At 37.5% G+C, this 24,892-nt stretch overlaps 2 protein-coding genes across 2 annotated transcripts in view; one reads left to right on the top strand and one right to left on the bottom strand.

Moving 5' to 3' along the window:
* Positions 1 to 12,994, top strand: part of hsf2 (heat shock transcription factor 2) — a 41,478-nt gene extending 28,484 nt beyond the window's left edge. The window contains exons 9-12 of the mRNA XM_077553077.1: positions 3,038 to 3,304; positions 5,938 to 6,037; positions 9,847 to 9,913; positions 10,866 to 12,994. Of these exons, the coding sequence (XP_077409203.1) occupies positions 3,038 to 3,304; positions 5,938 to 6,037; positions 9,847 to 9,913; positions 10,866 to 11,182 (751 nt within the window). The 3' untranslated portion in view covers positions 11,183 to 12,994. The remainder of the gene's footprint in view (positions 1 to 3,037; positions 3,305 to 5,937; positions 6,038 to 9,846; positions 9,914 to 10,865) is intronic.
* A 537-nt stretch (positions 12,995 to 13,531) lies between these two features.
* serinc1 (serine incorporator 1) overlaps positions 13,532 to 24,892 on the bottom strand; it is a 29,887-nt gene continuing 18,526 nt past the window's right edge. The window contains exons 4-10 of the mRNA XM_077553078.1: positions 23,751 to 23,830; positions 22,488 to 22,625; positions 22,242 to 22,411; positions 20,268 to 20,358; positions 18,957 to 19,098; positions 18,654 to 18,878; positions 13,532 to 15,013 (exon numbers count right to left, since the gene is read on the bottom strand). Coding sequence (XP_077409204.1) covers positions 14,875 to 15,013; positions 18,654 to 18,878; positions 18,957 to 19,098; positions 20,268 to 20,358; positions 22,242 to 22,411; positions 22,488 to 22,625; positions 23,751 to 23,830 — 985 coding nt within the window. The 3' untranslated portion in view covers positions 13,532 to 14,874. The remainder of the gene's footprint in view (positions 15,014 to 18,653; positions 18,879 to 18,956; positions 19,099 to 20,267; positions 20,359 to 22,241; positions 22,412 to 22,487; positions 22,626 to 23,750; positions 23,831 to 24,892) is intronic.

The following is a 24,892-nucleotide window of genomic DNA, read 5'->3' as shown; positions in this document are numbered from 1 at the left end:
AAGAGTTAACAGGGTTCCCGCGGGGTCTAAAATTCGGAAACTTTAATTTTAGGCCTTAAATGTAAAAAAAAAAAAAAATAGCCATATTTTAATCCCAGGTCTAAAATTTTATTTACCCAAGTCTTAAAATTTACATCCGCTCCGTCTATTCTGAGAAAAGAAACATGCGTGCACTGTCAGCGCTTTTTAACAGGCGAAAATGTCATGTGAACAGCTGCATACACTGTTGTTAACAACTTGTCACAATATAGCTGTTCTCACAGCTGAAATATGTATGTACTTTTATTTTGTAGGTGCCGCAGGAAGTGTTAATGTAATCTTTATGTCATGCGTTGAAACTTAAAACTCCAAAGCTAACTTGGCTGGGAGCTCATTTGGAAGGTTCCACGTTGGTAAACATCGACAGGCCTGAAAATTAAGCACCTTTTGGCGAAATACGCCGTTAAAAATCCAATTTTTTTTACCTACGTGTATTGTGGAGAAGCGATGAGACAGTGGGGACGAATGTTTGGTGACGCTATCTTCCCGGCTAACGTAAGTCAAGTGTTAAAAGGTCTCATATTATTAAACTTTTCCACATACTAAAATAGTTCTCAAACTATGTAGACATGCATTCGTCAAAATTGACTTTGCATCTAATAGTTTTGCTGTCCCTAAATCAGCAACAACAAAAACGCTCTGTTCATAACAGCCTGTTTTAGGGGCGTGTCACTTTTACGGTACAATCGAGCTATGGGAAAGTTGATAGAGAAGTACAGAGAAGGTCAGAAGGAGCTGCATTGTGTCTTTGTAGATCTGGAGAAAGCTTAACGACAGGGTGCCCAGAGAGGTACTGTGGTTTTGTATGAGGAAGTCTGGAGTGGCAGAGAAGTATGTTCAGGTGGTGCAGGACATGTATGAGGAGTGTAAGACAGTGGTGAGGTGTGACGTAGGAGTTTAAAGTGGAGGTGGGACTACATCAGGGATCAGCTCTGAGCCCCTTTTTGTTCGCTATGTTAATGAACAGGATGACAGACGAGGTTAGACAGGAATCTCCATGGACTATGATGTTTGCAGAGGACATTGTGTTCTGTAGTGAGAGCAGGGAACAGGTGGAGGAGAAGCTAGAGGCGTGGAGACTTGCACTGGAAAGGAGCAGAATGAAAGTTAGCCGTAGCAAGACGGAGTATCGGTGTGTGGATGGGAGGGACCCAAGTGGAAGAGTGAGGTTACAGAGAGAAGAGACCAAGAAGGTGGAGGAGTTTAAGTATTTAGGGTCAACAGTCCAGAGCAATAGAGAGTGTGGAAAAAAAGTGATGAAGCGTGTGCAGGCAGGCTGGAACGGGTGGAGAAAAGTGTCAGGTGTGATGTGTGATAGAAAAGTTTCAGCTCAAATGAAAGGAAAGGTTTATAAAACGTGGTGAACAGCAATGTTGTTTGGTCTGGAGACAGTACCACTGAGGAAAAGACAGGAGGCAGAGCTGGAGGTGGCAGAGATGAAGATGCTGAGGTTCTCTCTGGGAGTATCAGGATGGATAGAATTAGGAATTAGTACATCAGAGGGACACCACATGTTAGTGGCTTTGGAGATAAAGTCAGAGAGGCAAGACTGAGATGGTTTGGACATGTCCAGAGACGAGATAGTGAGTATATTGGTATAAGGATGCTGAGTTTCCAAATGCCAGGCAGGAGGTCTAGAGGAAGACCAAATAGGTTTATGGATGTAGTTAAAGAGAACATGAAGGTAGTTGGTGTGAGAGCATAGGATGCAGATGGCAGGGTTAGATGTAGGTAACTGATTCACTGTGGCGGCCTCTGAAAGGAAAAGGAAGAATGTCATCAAACATGACATTTTGATTAATATAACATTTGTGGAATTTTGGTTAATATAACATTTGTGGAAAATGAGTTATGAAGCAAAATCCAGCCATTTATCCATCTCGGGGTGCGGCCATTTTGCCACTTGCTGTTGACTGAAAATGACGTCATAGCAGGGTTATTATAATTTTGGAATTTTATTTTCATTTTAGTTAGTTTTTATTTCTTTTTGAGTTTTGTTTTTTAAATTTAGTTAGTTTTAATTAGTTTTCAGGCTGGTTCTGTTAGTTTGTATTAGTTTTAGTTATTTAAAAAATGCTTAGTTTTAGTTTAGTTTTAATTAATTTCAGTAGTAGTTTTTTCTTCTTTTTTTAAAATGTGTATTAGTAAGTAAAAACCCTGCCACAATTTGGCTTTATCCATTAAGACTAATTAGCTCCCTAGCAGCCAGGGAGCTAGCACCTGGGGGTTAAAGCCAAACTATGAAACAGTTTTTACTTTCTGGACCTGGATTTGCCACCTCTGCTTGTGCGCAGTATTTAATAAACACCATAGTAAAATGAAAAAAGTAACTAATTTCTTACCTAGCATTGCATTTCGTTGTCGCCTCGGAGGGACGTCATCTGAATGTGCTTTTCTATTGGCTGCTGCTAGATAACGCCACTTCTCTGTGACACTTTCAAACGTCCTTATTCCGGTTAAATAAATATACGTAAAATCACATTTAAAATCATCCCGAAAGGCTCAGGCATTAAATTAATTACCGAACACTAAAACAAAGGACATTTTTGCTATAATTATAGGTAGTTCAAGTTAACTTTGTAAACATAAAATGTAGTTTCAGTTTTCATTAAAAAAAATAAACATTTTCATTTTTATTTTAACGAAATTGTTTTTTGAATTTCATTTTTAGTTTTTGTTAACTAAAATAACCCTGCATCACAGTTGCTCAGAACTCATGTACCAATCACAACTGAACTTCAGAAAACAGGTGAGTTGTGATTGGTTGTTGCCTGAGCTCTGGGCAACTGTGGTGATATATTCAGTCGACAGCAAGTGGCAAAATGGCCGCCTTCTGATATTGATAAAAAGTGCTGGATTTTGTACTAACGCAATATTAGCCAGAATAGCACATTTAGCTGCATAGAACAAATTATTGTCAAGATTTTTTGTGTGTAGACTTCCCCTTTAATTCGCACTGCTTGAGTTCTGCTAACAGGCCTATTTTCAACATCCTTAGGGATGTGGAAATAGTGGAAGTCGATTTGGACCCGTGCCCAGTGCTGGAAGCTGAGGCGGAGGCCGGCACAACCTGCATAGAAGACGTCAAAGAGGCCAGCGTTGCGGGACAAGCGAGGAGCAGCACACTGGACAGCAACCGACCAACCAGCAGCGCTCTTCAGCTCAATAAAGCGTCCGGTCTTAGTCTGGAAGACCCTGTCAAGATGATGGACTCCATACTGAAGGAAAATGGGGCCATCTCGCAGAATATTAACCTTCTGGGCAAGTAAGTTTTTACTGAGGTGGTGTTGCCACATTCATATGCATATGCACTTCAGACATTGATACAATTCAAAATGCTGTGTGTTTCGTTATAATATTTTCAGACTATGATTATCACATCTACACCTACTCATAAATTTTGGTGACAAATCAGTCATGTTTATTTTTATTATTTTTTTACATAAAGTGACGTAATGTTTTGTGCATCTAAGAGAGCAAACGTTTCAACGTGAACACAATAAAAAAAATAATGCAAGTTTCGTTCTAATGTTTTGAGACTATGATTAGCAAGTTTGCACATCATAAAACTTACCCTGACAAAGGCTGAAACGCGTAGGCAATTTTTTAATTAAATGGCCATGATAAAATAAAGACCTTTTTTCCCATTAGCCTCATTCCAATGGCTCTGAATACATGTACTTGATTTATATTATTTTTATTAATGTATTTATTTATTTTAATGTTGTCATCATGGTGTGTTGCATGTAGAATTTTTAGGGGAAAAAAAGACTAACATAAATTGTGTAGAAAAAGTCAAGCTCTCTGAAAACTTTTTGATGCACTGTAAATTATGTGGAGTAGATCAGAATCAAACTTGAGCTAATAACATGGCAACAACAAACAATTGTAACAAACGACATCATTAGGGATAGTTATTAGGTGGGGCCAAGGTTATTTTAGTTAGTGAAAACAAAAAACTAAATTTCCAAAAACAATTTCGTTAACAAAATAAAATAAAAACGAAAATGTTTTTTTTTTTTAACAAAAACTAACTGAAACAACATTTTATGTTTACAAAACTTACTAAAACTATAATTATAGCGAAAAAGTCCTGTTTTAGTCTTTAGTACTATTATTAATTTAATGCATGAGCCTTTGGGGATAATTTTAGATGTGATTTTAAGTTTATTTATTTAACCGGAAAAATGAGGTTTGAAAGTGTGCCACACAGAAGTGGCATCATCTAGAAGCAGCCAATAGAAAAGCACCTTCAGATGACGCCACTCCTAGGCGACAATTTTGTGTGCTTGACTTTTGCCTCCAATGGCTCGGCTCGCCTACTTTTTCATTTAACTCAGCCGAAATGCAACACTAAGTAAGAAATGTGTTACTTTTTTCATTTTACCATGGTGTTTATTAAATATTGCGTACAAGTAATACATCCATCCATTTTCTTAACCGCTTGTCCTCACAAGGGTCGCGGGGGGCGCTGGAGTCTATCCCAGCTGGCTTTGGGCAGTAGGCAGGATACACACTGAACTGGTTGCCAGCCATTCGCAGGGCACAGAGACAAACAACCATCCACACTCACAATCACACCTATGGACAATTTGGAGTGTACAATTAACCTACCACGCATGTCTTTGGAAGGAATACAATAATAATACAAGTAATACACTTTAAAAAAAAAAAAGAAAACTAAGACTGAAACTAACTAAAATAAACTAAAACTAAGCATTTTTGAAATAACTAAAACTAATAAAAACTAACAGAACCACCCTGAAAACTAACTAAATTTAAAAAAACAAAACTCCAAACAAAATCAAAACTAACTAAAATGAAAATGCCAAAACTATAATAACGCTGCATTGGTTAGCTCACTGGCTTAGTGAGGAAAAATTTGAAATCTGATTGATTAACAAAACAGTTCCTTTGCTAATATCGTGTATGTTGCATCAGCTTATCTCATGTTTTTAGTTGTTATAGTGGACCCCAGGATAATATGGCTGTAACGTGTTGTAAACTTACCAAGCTTATATACAACATTTTAAACATGAACATCATGCAAATCAAATTGTGATTGGTTAGTTAAGATCCATTCATGAACCAGAGGTGTTGACATCATCCAAATTATGCGTTTTATTGGTTTAGACACGCAAATATGTCATGTTCACTGCAACCATCTATGGGTGTGTTTTTTTCTTCTCTTTTTCTTTTGTTTGTAAGTGCGTGAGTATGTGCATGTGCGGGTATGTGTGTTCATACGTGTGAGTGTGTGCTCATTAATTCACCTAAAACCTATTAAAAATCCCATACCGTTCACCTAAACCAAATACTTCAGAATCCAGCTAGAGTTGTGAAGTTGTCAGGAGACCCGAGGAAGGATCAAAGAAAAGTGAAATCCAGCACCGACCAGACATCGCCTACTACCCACCGGGTTAACAACCAGGCCTCCTTGACTACTAATATTTGGCATCAGTATCGGCCCTGAAAAATCCATATTGGTCTATATTGGTACTGTTTGATGAAAATTGTCTATTGTACTTATGATAATTAACTTTTTAACTGTTAGATTCTCATGCACTGTATGTGACGTATTGCTTAAAATTCAAATTAAGGAAAGTAAAGCCAACAACAGATTGATTGATTTTTCTTTTATTTATTTTTTTACTCATTAAAAACCTGGCACTTAAACAGGGGTGTGTAGACTTTTTTATACCCAATCCACTGGGTTCTAAGTTGCCAGTGATGTTAGCTAACTGACAGTATTAAGTTGGTGAACCAAAGGCACTGTGTTGTTGTCAGTGTGATACAGTCAGCAACACCAGCTGGTGTATTTGTCAATCAGTGAGCTTTTTACTTTGGAAATACTGACATCATGCTTGCTAACGATTATGGTAATGTCCCTGTTTGTAGGCTTGAGCTAATGGACTATCTGTACAGCATTGACTGCAGTCTCGAGGATTTTCAGGCCATACTTTATGGGAAACAGGACATCGACGTTGATACATTTGAGGTAAAATGACACAATTATGCCTTACATACAATAACAATACTTAAAGGGGACGCCAACCCAAAAATGTTCTTTACAATATGTTGTATGCACCCCCACTAGTGTAAACATGTCATTCTGATTAATATCGCTTTTGTGGACTATGAATTATGCAGCAAAATCCACCAATCCGCCAATCTCCTCGAAGACGGCCATTTTCCCGTCAACTACAAATGACTAAAAATGGGTGGATTTTGCGCCTTAATTCATATTCCACAAACACAATATTAATTAGAATGCTTTCTTTCATGGATCCCGCCGGGTCTTAAAAAGTCTAAAATTAAAAAAAAATTAATTTTAGGTCTTAACTCTTTTACTGCCAAAGACGTTAAATGACGTTCTGCAAAAACCTACGGAGGAGCGCCAAAGACGTTAAAAGACGTCCACCCGTTTTTAAAAAAAAAAATTTTGAAACGGGTGGAGTAAAGCCTTGCCCAGCTGTGGTGAAAGTTTCAAGCAGGTCTAGTGAGCCTAATGACTATTTTTGGCCCCTAGAGGGCAGCGATGACTCTCTTTTGACAAGATTGGGTAGGCGTCAGTAGAAGACGTGAGGCGGAGCTAGAGGGGACAATGGCTGGGGAAGGGAAGAGAACATGGCGACCGGTTTGCAAGCAGCTCACGCTCGAGCATTTTTTTTCATAGACAAAAAGCATCGACCAACGCTAAAGAGCACATTGATGACGACGATGATCATCATCGATGATGATGATGGTGACTCCGAGGTTGGAAGCGTTGACGCGGCAGTAGAAGACGTGAGGCGGAGCTAGATGGCTGAGGAAGCGAACAATGGCGGTTGCAAGCAGCTCACACTTGGGAATTTTTTTCAAAGACGAAAGGCATCGACCAACGCTAAAGAGCACATTGGTGACGACGATGATCATCATCGATGATGATGATGGTGACTCCGAGGTTGACGCCGAAGTTGGAAGCGCTGACGCGGCGGCTATGACGACGTCATAAAGGTTCACGGGCTAGCGATGCTAACACCGGAAAACGCGGAGCACAACCGAGCACGCTCAGGCGGACGTTCAATTGGACGACGAAGAGTACCCCGAATCCAATGCATATTCATCGGAGGAGTGGGTACAGTCTGCTACTTGCTATTCCCCGGAAAAAAAGGCCGTCAAGAAAGTGTAACGTCTGCACGCGAAACGGACAATCGAAGTGAAACGTATCTGTTGTGCAAATCCTGCTCCCTCTCCTTGCACGCAGGGCAGTGTTACAAAAAGATAAACTGTATTTGAAACATCCACATAATTGTAAATAGTACCACAGTTGCACACATTTGTAAATAGTTTGCGAAATTGTTTTGTCAAATTGTTACACTGTTGAATGGAAAAAACGTATTTTGCAATCCAAAAACACTTTTTCATTGTTGGTGGTGGTGTATTACAGAAGGAAAGCACTATTTAGGTGTTTGTGGCATCATTCATGGATAAAAAGAAGTGTAGAATTCACTAGAATGCATGAAATAACATCGTTTCACAAAAAGCTTTTTCTCCGCTTTTTGTTTCAAAACAGAGCATTTCGGTGAAACTAACCATTTTCTATTGTTGATTACTGAAGAACGGAATAAGTTAGAAACAAACTTTTTTTTCTGATGAAAGATGAGAGTTCAATCTTTCATTTGGTAGTATGTGTGTTTCCATAGTCCAAACACAACATTTTCTGTGGACCTTGAAAGATCAGTCAAAATGCTTAAATCGGCTGGCACTGGCGACATCCCGTTTCTGAAAACGTCTGGCAGTCAAAGAGTTAATGTCTTGAAAAAATAAAAAATCATCCCATGTCTAAAATTTTATTTACCCAAGTCTTACATTTTGATATCGGCTCCGTCCATTCCGAGAACTGTCTGTAGAAGAAAAAAGAAAAAAAGTGCCTGCTGCGTTGTTGTTTCTACGGTCTGCGTGCGGGGAAACGTCCACACCAAAAGCAAAGGAGTGCTGCTTTCGCCGGGGTGCGTATTGTAGTCAATGTAGCTCGGCAAATAAAACCCTTCGATCGCCGCAAATGGTTCCGCAAATGGTTTTAAATCGGGTGGTGGTCGCCGTCTGTGCCTGTAGCGGACTTTGAGTTTGATGATCTGTGCAGCATTCTTAGCAATTAGTCTTGTATTTGTCTTTATTCATTTTATTAACAACTTTGATTCGAAGTTAACACATGACGCTATACCTTTGCGGCTCTCTTCTTTGGCGGTCTATGAAGTACGTCATTATGTGGGTGCGACCCCGTGTGCCACCAAGTGTTCAGACGGAGACACTACAGTTTGTTTGGAAACCGGTTAAATGGGAGCTACTTAAGGCAAAATGTTGTGTTGAATTTTAATTATATCCTCTTGCCCTGAAAAAAACTTGTACAGCCACATATTTTGAATGTGACTTTTATTCCCACTAGATATTTTACTTTTATTTAATTAATGTATTTCGTTTTTTTAAATTAATTTGATTGTGTATTGATTGTAGAGGGTGTCTGGACATCGGCAAAAATACAATGGCCCTAGAAATTTGATCAATAAATGTGATGAAATCAACACTTTTAATGTATAATATACAATGTTTTGTATGTTTTACTAATTGTGAATTACTTTATCGCTTATTAAGAATCATTAAATTTTTTAAATTCTCTTATTTTTTTCTCTTATTATTACAGCTATCTTTTTTTGTTTTTTGTTTTGCCAAGTGGTGTCGCGCTTGCGATAATGAAGTGACGAGTTCTGATGATGTGATGTGTTGTGTTGTCTTCATCCTCAAAAACGGAATGTTTGTTCAATCATTGACGTTGCATCATCTAAGAAAGCAAGCGATTTTCAACACTCAAGATTGGTGTATCATTTAAAATTAAATAAAAAAATAAAAATAAAAAATACACACGTGGGGACGATGAATAGTATTGATTTGGAAAATATTAAATTGACCAAATTCTGATGTGAGGTATCGGCCCAAGGCTAGCGATATACAGGGCCAGTGCTGGTTCTGGCATGGCCACCACCCCAAAGACTTAACGTTGTAACCCTGCATTAGCTAAAACATTATAGTTCAGTGTCGGCCACTTGATTTTTTTTTATTCTGAGAGGAGTTTTGCTGTAGTGGAAGTGGCTGCGATAAGTGAAGCAAAGCAAAGCCCCTCTCTCCGGTGTGCGCAAATGAACCGCCCGTGTATACTTACTTCGGCAGTGAAATGCTAGTGAGTAAAGCGAGGCGACACACTCTCTTCACTTTTGGTATGAAGTAGCATTATATTTAGGTGGTTCAACATGTCCACTACCGCGTACCGTACCTTTCAAGTTTTTGTTTCCACCGAGTTTATGCACTTAGACAGAATAGTCTGGACAACGTGTTTCTGTAAAAAGGATAAATGTCCGTTTAAGAATAATTGGCTTGAAAGTACAGAGTTTTCCAGCTTGTTGGTAGAGGTAGCAGGTGATAGACACTCGGCTTGTGGCAAGTATGCAAAAAAAATAAAAAATTGGGAACTTTAGCTTGAAGCCCCTCGAGTCATACGCGAAAGCCAGAAAGCACCAGCTTGCTATGACTTGAAGTTGGTTTAAAATTGTTCTCATAATGGTCTAAAAATGTCGTCTTCTTTTTTTTTAAGTCTAAAATTTAGCTGGATGATTTCAGCATGAACCCTAATGTTTACAGCAGAGAGAGTGCATATACAACATATTCTTGTAAAGTACATTTTTGGGTTAGGTTTCGAATAGCATCTTGTGTTCTGTGATTTGCTTTAGAAGTTTAAGTTTGAGTTCACTGTTTGATTGCCGCTATTTCCAGGAGAGTGCATCCTCTAAAGAAATCCCAGCGCAAGTAAATTGGGGCAAGCAGGTGGAAGACAACACAGGTGAGTGAGTCTCCTGCAAGGTTATTGTAGTTTTGGAATTTCCATTATCGTTAAAAGTTTTTATTTCATTTTGAGTTTTTCTTTTTTCTTTTTATGTAGCTTTAATTAAATTTCAGGGCGGCTTTGTTTTGATTATTTTTAGTTTTTTTTTCAAAAATGCTTTTTTGTTTCTTTTTTTTTAACCTATAATTGCTAATGTGCAACATTTTCGTGTGTGTGGGAAAAAAAAGTATGTTCTTTAGAAGGTTCTTGAGCACATTTTTGCTAACTTTCACCCGTATCCCATGGTCATCACGAAACAGAAGATATTTCCCACAGCCAAGATCTATGGTGCAACAACAAAAATATTAAAAATTTGAATTTTTAATTACTAACTTACTCTAAACTTATATATATATATTCTAATGCTAATTGCTTAAAAACGGAAAAGGTTACAAGTATACTTTTTTTTCCAGATGAAGAAGACACTCTAGTCTTTCTTTTGGTAGGTTCCATGTTTTCATAGAAATAGAACACAATATTCTATGGACCTTGCAGAATCAGTCAAAATCCAGTAAAACAGCCAGGAGCGAAAGGGGGTTGCTTCAGTGAAAATGGCTGGGAGTGAAGGATCGCAACACCCAGACAACTGTGCAAAAGTCCTTCTCGCGGCTAATACCGAAATTATTATATGTTAAATCAACCACAAAGGAAAACGAAGGAACGTTTTTGGTATAATTCTAGTTAGTTGTATAAATATAAAATGTAAGTTTCAGTTAGTTTTAAGTTTTTTATGCGTTTCCTTTTTATTTTAGTTTGTTTTTGTTCAATTTGTTATTTCGTTAGTTTTCGTGAACTAAAATAACCTAAACTCCTCACATTCAAGCAAGTAAAATACCAAGTAGTATGTTTGCATACATTTTATTATGCCAATCTTCTCAGCTGACCAATACCTTGTTGTGTTTGTGTTCAGACAAGCAATTGATCCAGTACACTTCCTGTCCTCTGTTGGCCTTCCTGGATGGCTGCGCTGCCCCCGCAGAGGTGGATCTGGGCAGAGGAAGCAGCACCCAGGCAGAGCTTTCCTCCACCTCGGCGGGCTTCGTTGGGTCTGAGCCTCCGTTGGAGTTGCTGGACAGCAGCGTGGAGTCCAAGCGGTCCGGCCGCAGTTCTCTCATCCGCCTGGAGCCCCTAACGGAGGCCGAAGCCAGCGAAGAGACCCTTTTCTATTTGTGCGAACTGAGTCCGAACGGCCTTGAGGCCATCTGCCCCGAGATGGATGGAGTGTGAGCGGGGAGGCTGTTTTGTCCCCGCTACATGTGGCATACCTCTAGCTGCAGTTTGTGCCTTCAACGACACTGAACCGGTTCTGAACTAAAATTAATAAGCTGAATTTGTACCATTACTGTACTTGAAGCTTTGTTGCCGTGTGTCAAAGTTTGAGTTGCAACAGCACACAGCCGTGATATCAGTTTGTTCCATGCAGTCCCAACATTATAGTACTTCAGGAAACCTTTTCTGCCATGTGCTAAAGTTCAACATATGCATTTTTGAGCTGGGTTGTATGGAAGAGGATTAGGGGTAGTGGGGGAAAAAAAAGAAAGGTTGGCAGGATTCTGACTTTATTCTCAGCATTCTGATTTAAAGTCAGAATTCTGACTTCAATCTCAGAATTCTCACTTTATCACTTTAATTTCAGAATTCTGACTTTTAAGTGAGAATTCTGACTTTGTGACGTGGGGCTATGAACTGTGGCGGGAAATCAAAGTCAGAATTCTGAGATTAAAGTCAGGATTCTCACTTTAGAGTCAGAATTCTGAGATCAAAACCTCCCCCTTTTCACTGGCCGTAATCCTCTTCCGTAGGATTGTTTATGCCTCTTATGTTAAAATATATTAAGGCTGGCACAAACTGTAGCTGGTGTAAATGTGCACATTGCAGTCAGGTCAGAAGACGCCAATGTCTTGTACACCGTTATGCGTTCTTTAGCAAATAGACTGTAAATATTTCTATTTATTTTCATTTATTAGTTTTTTTTTGTCCTTCTCATTGTCTGTCTGTCCACCACATTTCTCATAAAAGAACATTCCTGGTGATAAGCCTCACGGTCAGGCACTCTTCCCTTTTCATAACTGACAACTGGAACAAAGTGAATTTAATGAGGGACTATAATACTAACCTGTCACAAAAAAAGCTGTATTGTTAATATGGCATTGTCATTGTTCATGTTTAAAAGTACAGGGCTCTGTTAAAGAAGGTGTGTTGTATGCGATTTGAGATCCAATATTAGAGCTGCATCTTAAATTTCACTTTACATTTGGATGTTCACTGTCACGACTTATCAATTTAACCGTTTTATATGTGAATGCTGTTAAAGCATGTGAGCAGCATCCTAATGCCGTTACAGCACTCTGATTGAATGTACTGCTAAGTTACGATCTTTATAATATGCACTAGTCATTGCGATATTAGCAAAGCTGATATAAAAGTCATGTTAATGTGTTTAAACGTAAAAAATAATAATATACTGCAGCTATGACCTTTTGTTTTTGTTTCATCATACATACTGTATACTGATTTGTGTTTATTCAGATCTAATGAGAGGGTTCACCAGATTTGTATCTAATGAAACCCAATGATGCTTGGCTAAAGCTACCCTGACGGCTATCAAGTTACTGCAGCAAAAACAAAAAAATACCCCTATGAAGAGTATAGCAGTGACTAAAAGCAAAGTTGTTTCTCAACAAATGTTGGACAGTTTCAAAAATGAACATTCGTCCAAAAGGCAGACTTTGAATACAGCTCAATTATCGGATCTCATAAGTTTGTGAGAAGTTGAATGTGTTACCTGTTGACTTCAGGAGTTGGTATTAACTTAAAATATAAATTTGTCCTAGTTGTGTTGGAAGAAACCAGAAACTTGTTAAACTTTCATGCAATGTTGGGGACTGCTTGTGTTTGGCGAAGCGGACAAGCTGTCTGTTAAGCTCTTTAGTGTCCAGTTTTCAACATGGGATCAAAATGAAACTTCATGTCTCATCACTGTTTTAAAGGTATGCTTGACTCATTGAGCCATTTCAGCAATAAAAAGTTAATATTTTGTCCAGAATAAATTTTTCATGTACAATTATTATTTTTATTTTGCACTCACACACATACACATACAAACAAGGTCTCCCAGGCGGGGAAGTGAACCCACGCCAGCCTGCAGTGTAGGCAAGTGACGGTACCACTCCACCACCTGGAGCCCTTTTCATGTCCAATGAATACATTTAAAAACTAATTTTTCCACTTGCTGCCGATTGAAGATGATATCACCTGTGCCGAGGAAGTAGGTAACGACCAATCATGGCTCACCTATTTTCTGGGTTTGGTCAGCAAACTGAGACATGTTAGGTGGTGTCATCTTCAGTTGACAGCAAGTGGAAAAAATCATTTTAAAAAGTATTGAATGTACGTGAAAAATAAGGTTATCAAATTCATTCGGGACAAATTAACTTTTACTGCTAAAAAAAATGGCTCAATGAGTCAAGTATCCCTTTAAAAGTGCCTGCATCCTGATTTCATTTCTTCTATAAACATCTGTTCCATCACATGTCTGTTACAAAGTCTAGTGAAAAGTCAAGTGTATTACAGTACTTCATTTTTCCATGTCAGCTTCTTTAATTAAATCAGTTTCATTACACGTAACATTTGAAAAGTCATGTTTGAATAAAAGTAGAGGTTAAAACCATAATACAATACAGGTGCAGAGTGTGGAATTAATGAACACCAAAACCTTTAAAAGTTGAAAGTCAAAAGGCAGTTATTCACATCCAACAGAATCAGGAATGCATCGTGTGTGTTTGAAAGGCAGGAAAGCATTGGATGAGAAGTGACCTCCTACTTTGGGTCAGTCAGTGCCATTTGCAGACCTGCTTATCTCCACAACAGTTTGTCAGTATGTGACGTGCTAGTATGAAAGACCATATGGACAAAATTATTGGGACACAAATTTTTCATTCACTCGCAGCCATTTTTACTGAAGCAAACCTCCTTCGCTCCGGGCTGTTTTACTGGATTTGTACATATTTTGCAAAGCCCACAGAAAATTGTGTTCTATTGCTATAAAACATGGAACATACCAAGAGAAAGATTAGAGTATCTTTTTTCATTAGGAAAAAAATGTATATTTGTATCTGTTTCCGTTTTACAGCAATTAGGATTACAATATAGCTAAATTTCATCATTATTCACAAACCTGTTGAAAACACTGGCAAAAAGAGCCCTGGTTGATCTCTTACACTCTGCTGCCACCTGCGGGCCTTTATTGTAATAACTTCTATTGCTTTAGGCAACCTCTTCAGTTCAGAAGCTGTTCAAAGCCTTCTGTATGCTCTAGCATAAAAAAAAAAAAACAGTATAAATAATTTTTTTAATAGTCATCCATTGCCAAAAATATATTTATCGTTTTTTTTTTTTATGCTAGAGCATACAGAGGGCATTTTTGGGTTTGAATTAGTTAAATATAACCACTTGTGCGCGTCCAAACCCCAAGTCATTCTTCTGCATAATATTTCAGATGATGTACTTTGTGGGAACTGTTTGGAAAATGTTTTTTCTTCCAGCATGACAGGAGAAAATTCACGCTTTCATTTGTCCATGTAATGTCCACTGATTACATCCCATTAAATTATTTTTAAAGGAAAAATCATGCAACAGTTTTAATTGAACACACTAGAAAATATATAGTACAGGTAATGTATTTACAATAGGAACAACAACAACACTGCTTAAAAGTCACAGTAACAAGCAAACGGGACTAGGCAGCAGTTAAAGGTGGAACACAGCAAAAGTCCAAAAGCATAAATAAAATTCCATCTACCAAACAGCCAAGTTGATCCTAATGCAGCCACCTACACTTTATGAGCTTTGCAGAAACAGAACACCGGCGAAAGCTGAGAATGGCTACGTATGTGCGAGCGGTGGGGACAATGACTGTTTCAGTCAAAGTCCCTGTTGACCAGGACCAGTGGAGCCACCAGAGTCCACACGTAGAGAGCGATGCAGATCCAGCTGGAGGAGACCTTCACCCACACAGACGGCCACTTGCTAGTCATCGCCTCGTAGTTGGAGTCGGGGCTGCAGTGAGAACAATTAATCACATGACTTCAATAGCTAACTCTCGAATAATCGCAAATGTTATATCTGTTCTAAATGTACAATAAGAAATGTTTTCATACTCTTGTTAACAAAAAAGTGAGGAAAAATATTAAACTAATAAAAATATGGATGCATCTTTTCGTCATTGATACAATAATTTCATAATTCATGAAATTGAGTTAAAGTAAAAATATATACTTTACTGTAAAAAACAAGTGTGATTGATTTGTGTTGCCACTAGACTGCATAATTGCATTTGTAAGACATTGGTGACAGCTCAGTGCATTTTTCTTTTCATATTAAGAGCTACAGTATCTAGTCTTTAACATGAAGTAACTGCACATCTTTAAAATTGTAAAATACAATTTGACCCCAGTCTTCACAAATATACGCATTATCATTAAATTAATTTCTGCAAAATTTTGACAGACGTGACTGCTGCATTGCGACAGAAAGTACAGGCTTTCCAAGTAAGGTCATTAATCACGCTTTTGAAAAAATTAGTGGCGTTAAAGAAACTTTAGACCAACTCAAACGCACTCATTTTGACACCTCTATTTACTTTGTATTTTGGCCTAGTGTAATTAGTTAGCTAGCAAATGTAGCCGGACTTCTGCATGTGCACGCCTGAGATCGTGTAATAGCATTTTCTTAACGATGAAATGTGCATGTAGTGCTTCTCCAGTCTTGTCTGTGGCATTTTCGCCGTACAGACAGAAAATAACGAGACGTTGTCATTGAGAAATCAATGTACAGTGTTCCATTGTTTTCTGCTGGGGTTAGGTTCCAAAAAATATCCGCAATAAATGAAATCCGCAAAGTAGTTTTAGCTTTATGTTTTAGATTTATTATGAATGTTTTAAGGCTCTAAAACCCCCTCACCACATAGTTTATACAGTTTTCTAATTGAGGCATTTACATTTTCTCATGTTTCTCTCTTCAAACATTCTCAATGTTCAAACCTTCATAAATTTTATAAAATAGGTACATTACTGTAAAAAATTGCATGTAAGATTGCACTTGGAAAAATCCGCGAAACAGCGAGGTCGCGAAAAGTGAACCGCGTTATAGCGAGGGAACACTGTATTCAAATTAGGCGGCCTTAGCGAGTGGCAATGTAAGATGGCCGCCAGTGGCTTCACCTCTCGCGATAGTAAGCGTCATTGTTATGCTGCATTTGAAGAAAGTGGCAAGTCTTGACTTTTCCCCACTTCAAACCAGGAAGTGTGTACGTATGGGTACTTGAACTCAGAAACCCCACTTGAGAAGTCGTAAAAAAATAAAAGTAACTTGACTTCACTGTGACGTCACTAGATAGCTTTCTTCATTCATAACTATTCAACAAAGCATCACGTAACACAACATATGTGACAGTATGCCCAGGGATGTGATTTGACCAAAGTGAAATTATCTGAAAATTTAGCCGAGGGTCTGGGGGCCGCTGGCACCCAGCTAGGCTAGCTAGCGAAGCCCCCCGGAGCTCATGGGTTTTCCGTGTTTTTAAGTACTTTCAATGCACTCAACATGACAAAGAAATAGACAAAACAACAGCATAAATTTTCAATGTATATTGAACTATCCCATATAAAATGGCAGTTTTAGTCAACTCAAAATCAGTCACATTCAAAAGCATTGGACTGCCTTTGCTTTTAAAAACTATCACTGAGAATATCATCATATCTAACTAATGTGATTACTAAGTTAACACATAAATAATGTTGAAGAGTTCAAATTTCATGATCAAATAATTGTATCATGACCAAATGAAAAGTAACTCATATTAGAGCATACCACAAATGTCTTTGTTATAGCAGAAGATGTTATCTGTCGGAGTCATGTGCATACACAATGAACTACTAAAAAAAAATAAAAATAAAAAAAAAAATCGGATTTTTTTTTTTTTTGGGGGGGAGATAAAAAAAGCGGAATTCCGCGAATTAGCGGAAAAATCACATCCCTGAGTATGCCGCTATCTTCCTGCATGAAATCATACGGTGAACTACTGAACTGTATGGAATACTTATGAAATAATATAAATACATAAATAGAGCAAAATTACGAGACGGTGTTCTAAGGATCAAAACAAAAAACAATTTATCACTATCTGCCATTTTGGTCGTTTACTTTCGCCTCAAATGCTTTCAGGTGGGAACTGGGAAAAGCCAACTGGGACAAGTCCGACTTCCGACCTTCCTCGAATGCAACATTAGTCCATTCATATAGTCAGTAATTGTGACACATGTCTTCGTTTGAAATAGATGCTACCGGTGCCGCCAGTTGCTCGGGGTTTTAATTACAGTGTGTTAAAACTGAGTTTAATGCTAAAGGAAACAAAATATTGTCTCTCCAAAGCGCCATTTCAAATGGACTTCCGCCGCCGAAGAGTGACGTTGCTCACGAAGAATAAGTCACAGCAAATCAATTATAAATAAATAAATACAAGAATTTGAATACACAGTTCGTTTTGAACCGGGCCAATGGCGGTCATTGGCAGCCATTCCAGACCCACTTTCTGTCTTTCAAGAAAATGGGTGTGGCTTGACTGACTACTTTTAGCAGGGATCAACGATTACCGATGCCAGGCATTGTATCGGACCGATGCATATTTCAAGATTTCAGTACTTGCAACGACGGCTGATTCGTGGCCGTTTTACAATAAGGAGCAAGAAATTAGAAAAATAGAAAATTGCCATTAATTTTATGCAATTTTAAGAATAAATGTTATATTGGGATACAAAGTATAGGTCTTTCTTTAAAATTATCTAAGTGTTTTGTGGTAACGATACTACTCAAGAATTGAGTACTTGTACTGGTATCGGTCTGAAAATAAACATCCCTACGTTTTAGTATTAGATTTAGTTTATTATTTTTTCTTTTCTTTTTTTCCCATGAGTTTAACGTTTTTTTTCTAATAGATGAAGTGTTTGTCACACAGCAGATAAAAAAGATCACTATTATATAATAGAGGAAACAACAATTGTCTAAAGACTAGAGATTCATTTATTCAAAATTGATTCATTTAAGATGAACCCTGAAATCTCTAGTATATGAATTGACAACGACGAAAACTAAGGATACTTTTTTCCCTATAATTACAGTCAGTTTTACAAACGTGAAATGTAGTTTGTTAGTTTTTTGTTCAAGCGTTTTCGTTTTTATTCTGTTCATGATTTTTTTCCTCAATTATACTTATTTTGTTAGTTTTCCTTATAATAAATAACCTTTAGGGATGTTTAATACCACTTTTTTTTTGACTGATACCAGTACGAATACTCACCTTTTGACTAGTCAATGATTAGGGGTGGCAGAAATTTCCGATTCTTAGATGCATCGGGATTCAGACATGGACGAGTCTAATTTAAAAGCACGTTCACGTGACTACCTATACATTTCAATATATAATTTTTCCTTAAAATTGCGCATGAAATTAATGTCAATTTTCTATTCTTCTAATTTCTAATATGTAGTTGACTGAAATGGCCACATCATCCGCTGTTACGAGTACTGATACCATTCCTGAAATAAGGCCTGATATCAATACCTGGAAACGGTACTCATTTGCAACAATTCGTCCAGTCGCCCTTTCGTCTGCGATTCCTAGCCATTCCCCGCTGCTTACCTGTACCAATTAGTAAGCGTCATCATGATGTAAAGCGACGCCAGGAACAACATGAAATGGAAGAAGGAATAGGAATAGGTGACTCCATCCTTCTCGTTGTCCACAGCACGGTTCGTCCCGCCACTCTCCTCAAAGCTCTCAGCTTGTGGCCCGTCTTCGATCAGGGCGGATTCGTCGTTCGTCAGAGTCAGTTTGTTCACCTGGGAGTTGGATGAGTTACGAATACTGCGGGATGAGAGAGAGAGACGGTGGCAGTCACACAAAAATAGATGAGGGGTGCGCCAATTTTAAAAGCTCCCTTACCTCGAGTACAGGACACACATGAGGAAGAGCATCAATCCCACAATGCCCTGCGCGTCCCACCACTGGACCGCATGGCCCTGAGGTGAGGGGGTGGTGACATTCAGCCCGATGATTCCCAGAAGGCTCGGGTTGCATGTCCTATCTGTGAGAGCAGAAGTGGGTTTACGAGTAAGGGAAACCTGACTCCTTGCTTGTAATGATGACTGTTTCATTTTAACCTTGGCTGCCAATATTATAGAACACATACAACATTATATTGATATTAGGGCCCGACCGATTAATCGGCCGCCAATTATAATCGACCGATTATTGGCCTTCAAACACTGGCCAAAACAATTGGTCAATTGGACCAAACGGCTGATTATTTTCCCCTTAAAACATTATAGAAGAAAAACAAATTTTCCGACGCTGTAAAAGTACCCTGAATGCACCATTTTGCGTGCAAACAATAAGTTAGCATCAACTTTGGGAGTGTTTTTCCTTCAAATAACAAATACTGTGGGAACACATACTCACGGGTAAGATAACATAACGCAAAGGCACAAATTCTTCCCAATGTATGAAAAACTAGTTATTTTAATAGAATTCAATCGTAACTTTGTTCTGTACTCACTTTAAGTGTGTACACTATGGATGAACGGCAACACACTGCCCCTAAGAGGCCAAAATGCACAGGAACAGTCAGTATTTCTTCTGTTTTTTCTATTGCTATTATTTTAGTTTATTCAATTTTTATTTCACTTTATTGTTTTAATTTGTCATTTTCCTTTCAAGTTGTATTTAAAGTTGACGTTTCAAGAATTCAAAGACTTTCTTTTCTCAAAATTCAAGGATGCAAACATCCAACGATTTTTTTTGTGGTCTTAACACTTTCCACATGAAATACAATCCCCGAGGTCCAAGGTTAGCCCAGTAGGTCTTAAGACTTGTGAAAATATCACAAGATAAAAATAGATAAGGTTGATACTTTACAGCAGGTTTAAACAAGTAAGAATGGTTTTATTATTGATGCATAAATCTATACAATAACCTTGTATACGTCCTTAAATTTGTTGATAAGGTCATACTATGGACTTGTAATTCAAAGTAGAGAATCTCAATAGCGAAAGTTTGTGCGTAAGTGACACCCATTGAAAAGGAATTGGGGAGGAGGTAATTCTATGCAATATTTATATTTTTAAATCATCAGCAGATTAATCAGTAATCAGGATTTTTTTTCTGCCAAAAACCGGTATCGACATCGGCCTACAAAAAATGCATATCGGTTGGGCCCTAATTGATATGTAAATTAATTTGTGCTACAGCTCTTACCAGGTTCATTAGTCATTGCGGACCAGGTCAAGTACATAGTGTACAGGGTCACCAGGGAGGACTGCAGTAGGCCAGACCTGGGCTGGGACTCCTTTACTCACAAGCACAAAACAGGCATCAGTTAAGAAAAACTAGTTTTGAAATTTTCATTTTCGTTTAGTTTTCATTTTGTTTTTGAGTTTTGTTTTTTGTTTTGATTTAGCTAGTTTTCAGGGCGGTTCTGTTAGTTTTTATTAGTTTTAGTAATTCAAAAAAATGATTAGTTTTAGTTAGTTTAGTTTTAGTTCGTTTTCAGTATTAGTTTTTGTTTCAGGGTTCTTGCAGGAATCACTAAGGAAAATTTTAGACCTTTATTAGACCATTATGAGAAAAACCAAGACCAACTTCGCTTCCAGCCAAGTTAGCTTTGGACACCGGCAACTCTAAGTTTCAAAGCCTGTCCCCTCTCACTCAACATGAAGATTAAATTAACACTTCTTGCGGTACCTACAAAATAAAAGCATATACATATTCCAGCTGTCAAGAAAGCTTTATTATGACAACAGCAGCGCACGCATGTTGCTTCTTTTCTCAGAATGGACGTAGCGGATGTAAATTTTAAGACTTGAGTACAGTAATTTCTGGACTACAACGCGCACCTGACTATAAGCTGCGCTAACTAAATTTGGCGACTACAACACTTATAAACCGCATCCAACTGTTAGCCGCAGGTGTTTTAATGTTACCGCTACTTTATTTTGCATAATGAGGGTGCAAATTGTCTCACTCTGGTTCTGTCTCTCCTACTGTATTTGGGCTCACTTGGTTTGTTTTGCTCTGCTTGACGCTCCCTTGTGATCTGATGGATAAGATGCACCTTTGTATTAGCCGCAGGGTTGAATTCAAGTGAAAAAAAAAGTAGTGGCTTGTAGTCCAGAAATAATAAAATAAAATTTTAGACCTGGGAAGAAAATATGGTTGTTGTTTTTTAAGACATTTAAGGGCTAAAATTTAAGTTTCAGAATTTTTTACTTTTGTAGACCCCGCGGGAACCCTGTTGTTTTAAGAAAAAGTGTATTGCTTGTGTGCAATATTTAATAAACACCATGATAAAATGAAAAAAAGTAACACATTTCTTACCTAGCAGAGCCATTGGAAGAAAAGTCAAGCACGCAAAATTGTCACACTTTTAAACGTCCTTATTCCGGTTAATATCAAAATACATACACCTAAAATCACATTTAAAATCAACCCGAAAGGCTCATGTATTAATTCCCAAAGATTAAAACGATGGACATTTTCCCTATAATTGTAGTTAGTTTCGTAAACGTAACATGTAGTTTCAGTTAGTTTTCATTTTTTATTTAAAGCATTTTCGTTTTTATTTTATTTCGTTAACAAAAATGTTTTTATTTTTATTTTAGTTTTACTTATTTTGTTAGTCTTTGTTAACTAAAATAACCTTTATACTGTCAAAGTGAAGATTTAAATTGGGTTTATGCTGAACTATTGAATATTTTTAGAATCGATTAATCTATCGATTATTCAAACCATTCATCGACTAATCGGATTTATTTTAATTTTGCATGTAAGTGTATTACAAAAGCATTTTTCCCTAATTGCTTTATTTTGATTACTTTGTTTAACCAGTGATTGGTGTTTATTTCGTACTTTGTGTATATATATAGTTGTTTAAAAAAAAAAGTAGATTGATGTTGTACTATGTTATGTACTTCTGTCATTGTTTTCCAAAGTAATAACAGATATTTGCAAATGTCTTATTTTGATTAAACAAAGAAGACAATCCGTCTTCTTTTATGAAGGGCTATGGAAATCAGTGAACAATTATGCTAAAATCAGAGGATTTGGACAATTTAAATTTAAAAAATGGCTCCAAACGATTACGTCATTATTAAAATAGTTGTTGATTAATTTGATAATCGATTACTTGTCGATTAATCGATTAATTTTAACAGCTCTACCCGTGATTATTACCTGGATTTGAGGCAGGACGGAAATTACAGATGCTCCGAGGCAGAGCAACATGTTGATGCTGATGAAGACCTTGTTCTCAGTGCATCCATCAGAGTGGGTGTAATAGACGTAGAACAGGACCACAGCCACCAGAGACAGCACGTAGTTGAGTGCAGTGACAGACAGCAGGGCTGCAAACATACCAGAAAGTCACCAGACATCCATACAGAAGGAGCAATCTAAGAGCTACTTGACAGAGGTCCATACCTGCATACCAGCAGCGTGAATTGCCCTCCTCCATCTTCTCCACCCAGGACTCGTTCCAGGAATGGGCAAAGTCGATAAGTAAAACCAGCTGGATGAGGATGAAGCAGAATGCACCCGCCATACCGATGTAAAACCACACTGCAGAAAACAGGATCAGAAAACGTAAAGTAGGGTTTTCCAAATTTTGCGTCAAGACACAAAATGAGTCATGAGTCCAATTGTCACAGTAAAATGCTTTCAGATATGCCCTAATATTGCTCGGATTTTATTGTAGTTCCAGCATGCATACAATTTCCTGGGAAAAGGCCCTTGTTTCTTATACTAAATTAAAATGGAAGTCAAAAATATTCTTTGCAATTAAGATTCACTGATTGTCACACCCATCTACGTGGGGCAAAATTCACTCTCCACATTTGACCTTTCCGCTGAGGGAGCGGTGATCTAACCCCCCAATTCCAGCCCTTAATGCTGAGTGTCAAGCAGGGAGGCAAATGGGTCCCATTTTTACAGTCTTTGTATGACCCGGCCAGGGATTGAACCCACGACCTCCCAGTCTCAGGCCAAAACCTCACAAGATTAAATGCAACTGGCAGCAGTCTATTACACAAAATTCAAAATTGTCTACAGTATTTGTTTTTGCCTACCAAAGAGGAAGTCAACCCAAATATTGTCTTGACAATAATTATGTTCTATGCCGTCCCACTAGTCTAAACGCAAAATTCAGAATAATATTGCATTTGTGGAATACAATTTAAGCACCAATATCGACCCATTTTTATCCATCTCAGGTGGTGGCCATTTTGCCCTTGCTGTTGACTGAAAATGATGAAAATGAAATGAAATCGCTGCTTAACTAATATTGCACGAATGTAATATTAATCTGAATCACGCGTTTTGACTAAGGGGGCACATACAACATTATTGTAAAAATATTTTAGGGTTGACTTCCTCTTTAAATTTGTCATTTTTCCTTATCACCACCAACAATTGCAACACTTAAATAGGTACCAATTACCTTGTGCTTTATTTTCATGTTCAATAAATGTATACACTTGTGTTTGTACAGAACTTGTGTTTGTACAGAACTAGACAGGCAAAAATAAATCTATGGATAAAATGTAGAAAAGCTTTCAATATAATATTGGATGACCATTGTCACAAATTGCCATTTTCCACATTTATGAGATGAACCAAAGATGAGTCGTAATGTCAGAAGTAAAAGAGACCCAAAAAATGCGGATAGAGTAGAAACAGGTAGGTTACCAGTTGTAAAGGGACCCTCTGCGATGAAAAATGAAGCAACGGTGATGGCAACAGCTGCTGCAAACTTGAAGAACCAAAACCTGCAAAAGAAAATGAATTAGAAATGTTACAAGTGCTAGAACATATACTAGGGCTGTGCAATTAATCGAAATTCAATTACAATGATTACATTCCACAATCACAAAATAAGCATAATCATAATAAAATTATTAATACAAATTTTTGAGTGGTTTAATTTTATACGTTTGCACCTTTATTTAATTTTAAAATTACTAATACATTTTCTTATCATCCAAAAGGAACTTGCAAAATTAAAGTGTTTCTAAAATGTGTCTGAATATTTTTATGTTTGAAGATTTTCTTGTTTTGTACCCAAAAAATAAATGATTATCCTACTGCAGAGTGCACATGCTGCACTCAAACTTCAAGTTTTAAATACACACACCTACACATATATACACACACATATATATACACACACATATACAGATACACACACACACATATATATATATATACATATACATATATATATATATACATATATATATATATACATATATATATATATATAAATATATATATATATATATATATATATATATATATATATATATATATATATATATATATATATATATATATATATATATATATATATACACACACACACACACACACACACATATATATACACATACACATAAACACATATATATATATATATATATATATATATATATACAGACGCTCCCCTACTTACGAACATTCGAGTTGCGAACAACGGTACATACGAACATTTCTGCGCGTACAGTATGTCGAAAAATGTTTGGAAAGAAATGCTGTAAGTTAGATTTTGTATTGCGCGGAGTGCTTCTTTCCACCGCTAATACCGACGATTGGCGCTGTGAGAGCTCATTAGAGGCTGAGCAACGTGGCGAGGAGGAGGAGGAAGAAATGCCGGTCCCCATGAAGCAGGAAATAACTTTTAAAGCCGATTCCAGCGACGACGAAGAATCTCTCATGATATAAAATCCTCCTCTTCCATCATCTCCTTAACTCTTTCACTGCCAGACGTTTTCAGAAACGGGTTATCCCCATTGCCAGCCGATTTAAGCATTTTGAGTGATCTTTCAAGGTCC

This window comes from Vanacampus margaritifer, chromosome 19 (assembly GCF_051991255.1).
Source record: "Vanacampus margaritifer isolate UIUO_Vmar chromosome 19, RoL_Vmar_1.0, whole genome shotgun sequence".
Lineage (NCBI taxonomy): Eukaryota > Metazoa > Chordata > Actinopteri > Syngnathiformes > Syngnathidae > Vanacampus > Vanacampus margaritifer.
Note: the sequence above shows the minus strand (reverse complement) of the source record. Positions and strands in the feature narration are given on the sequence as shown.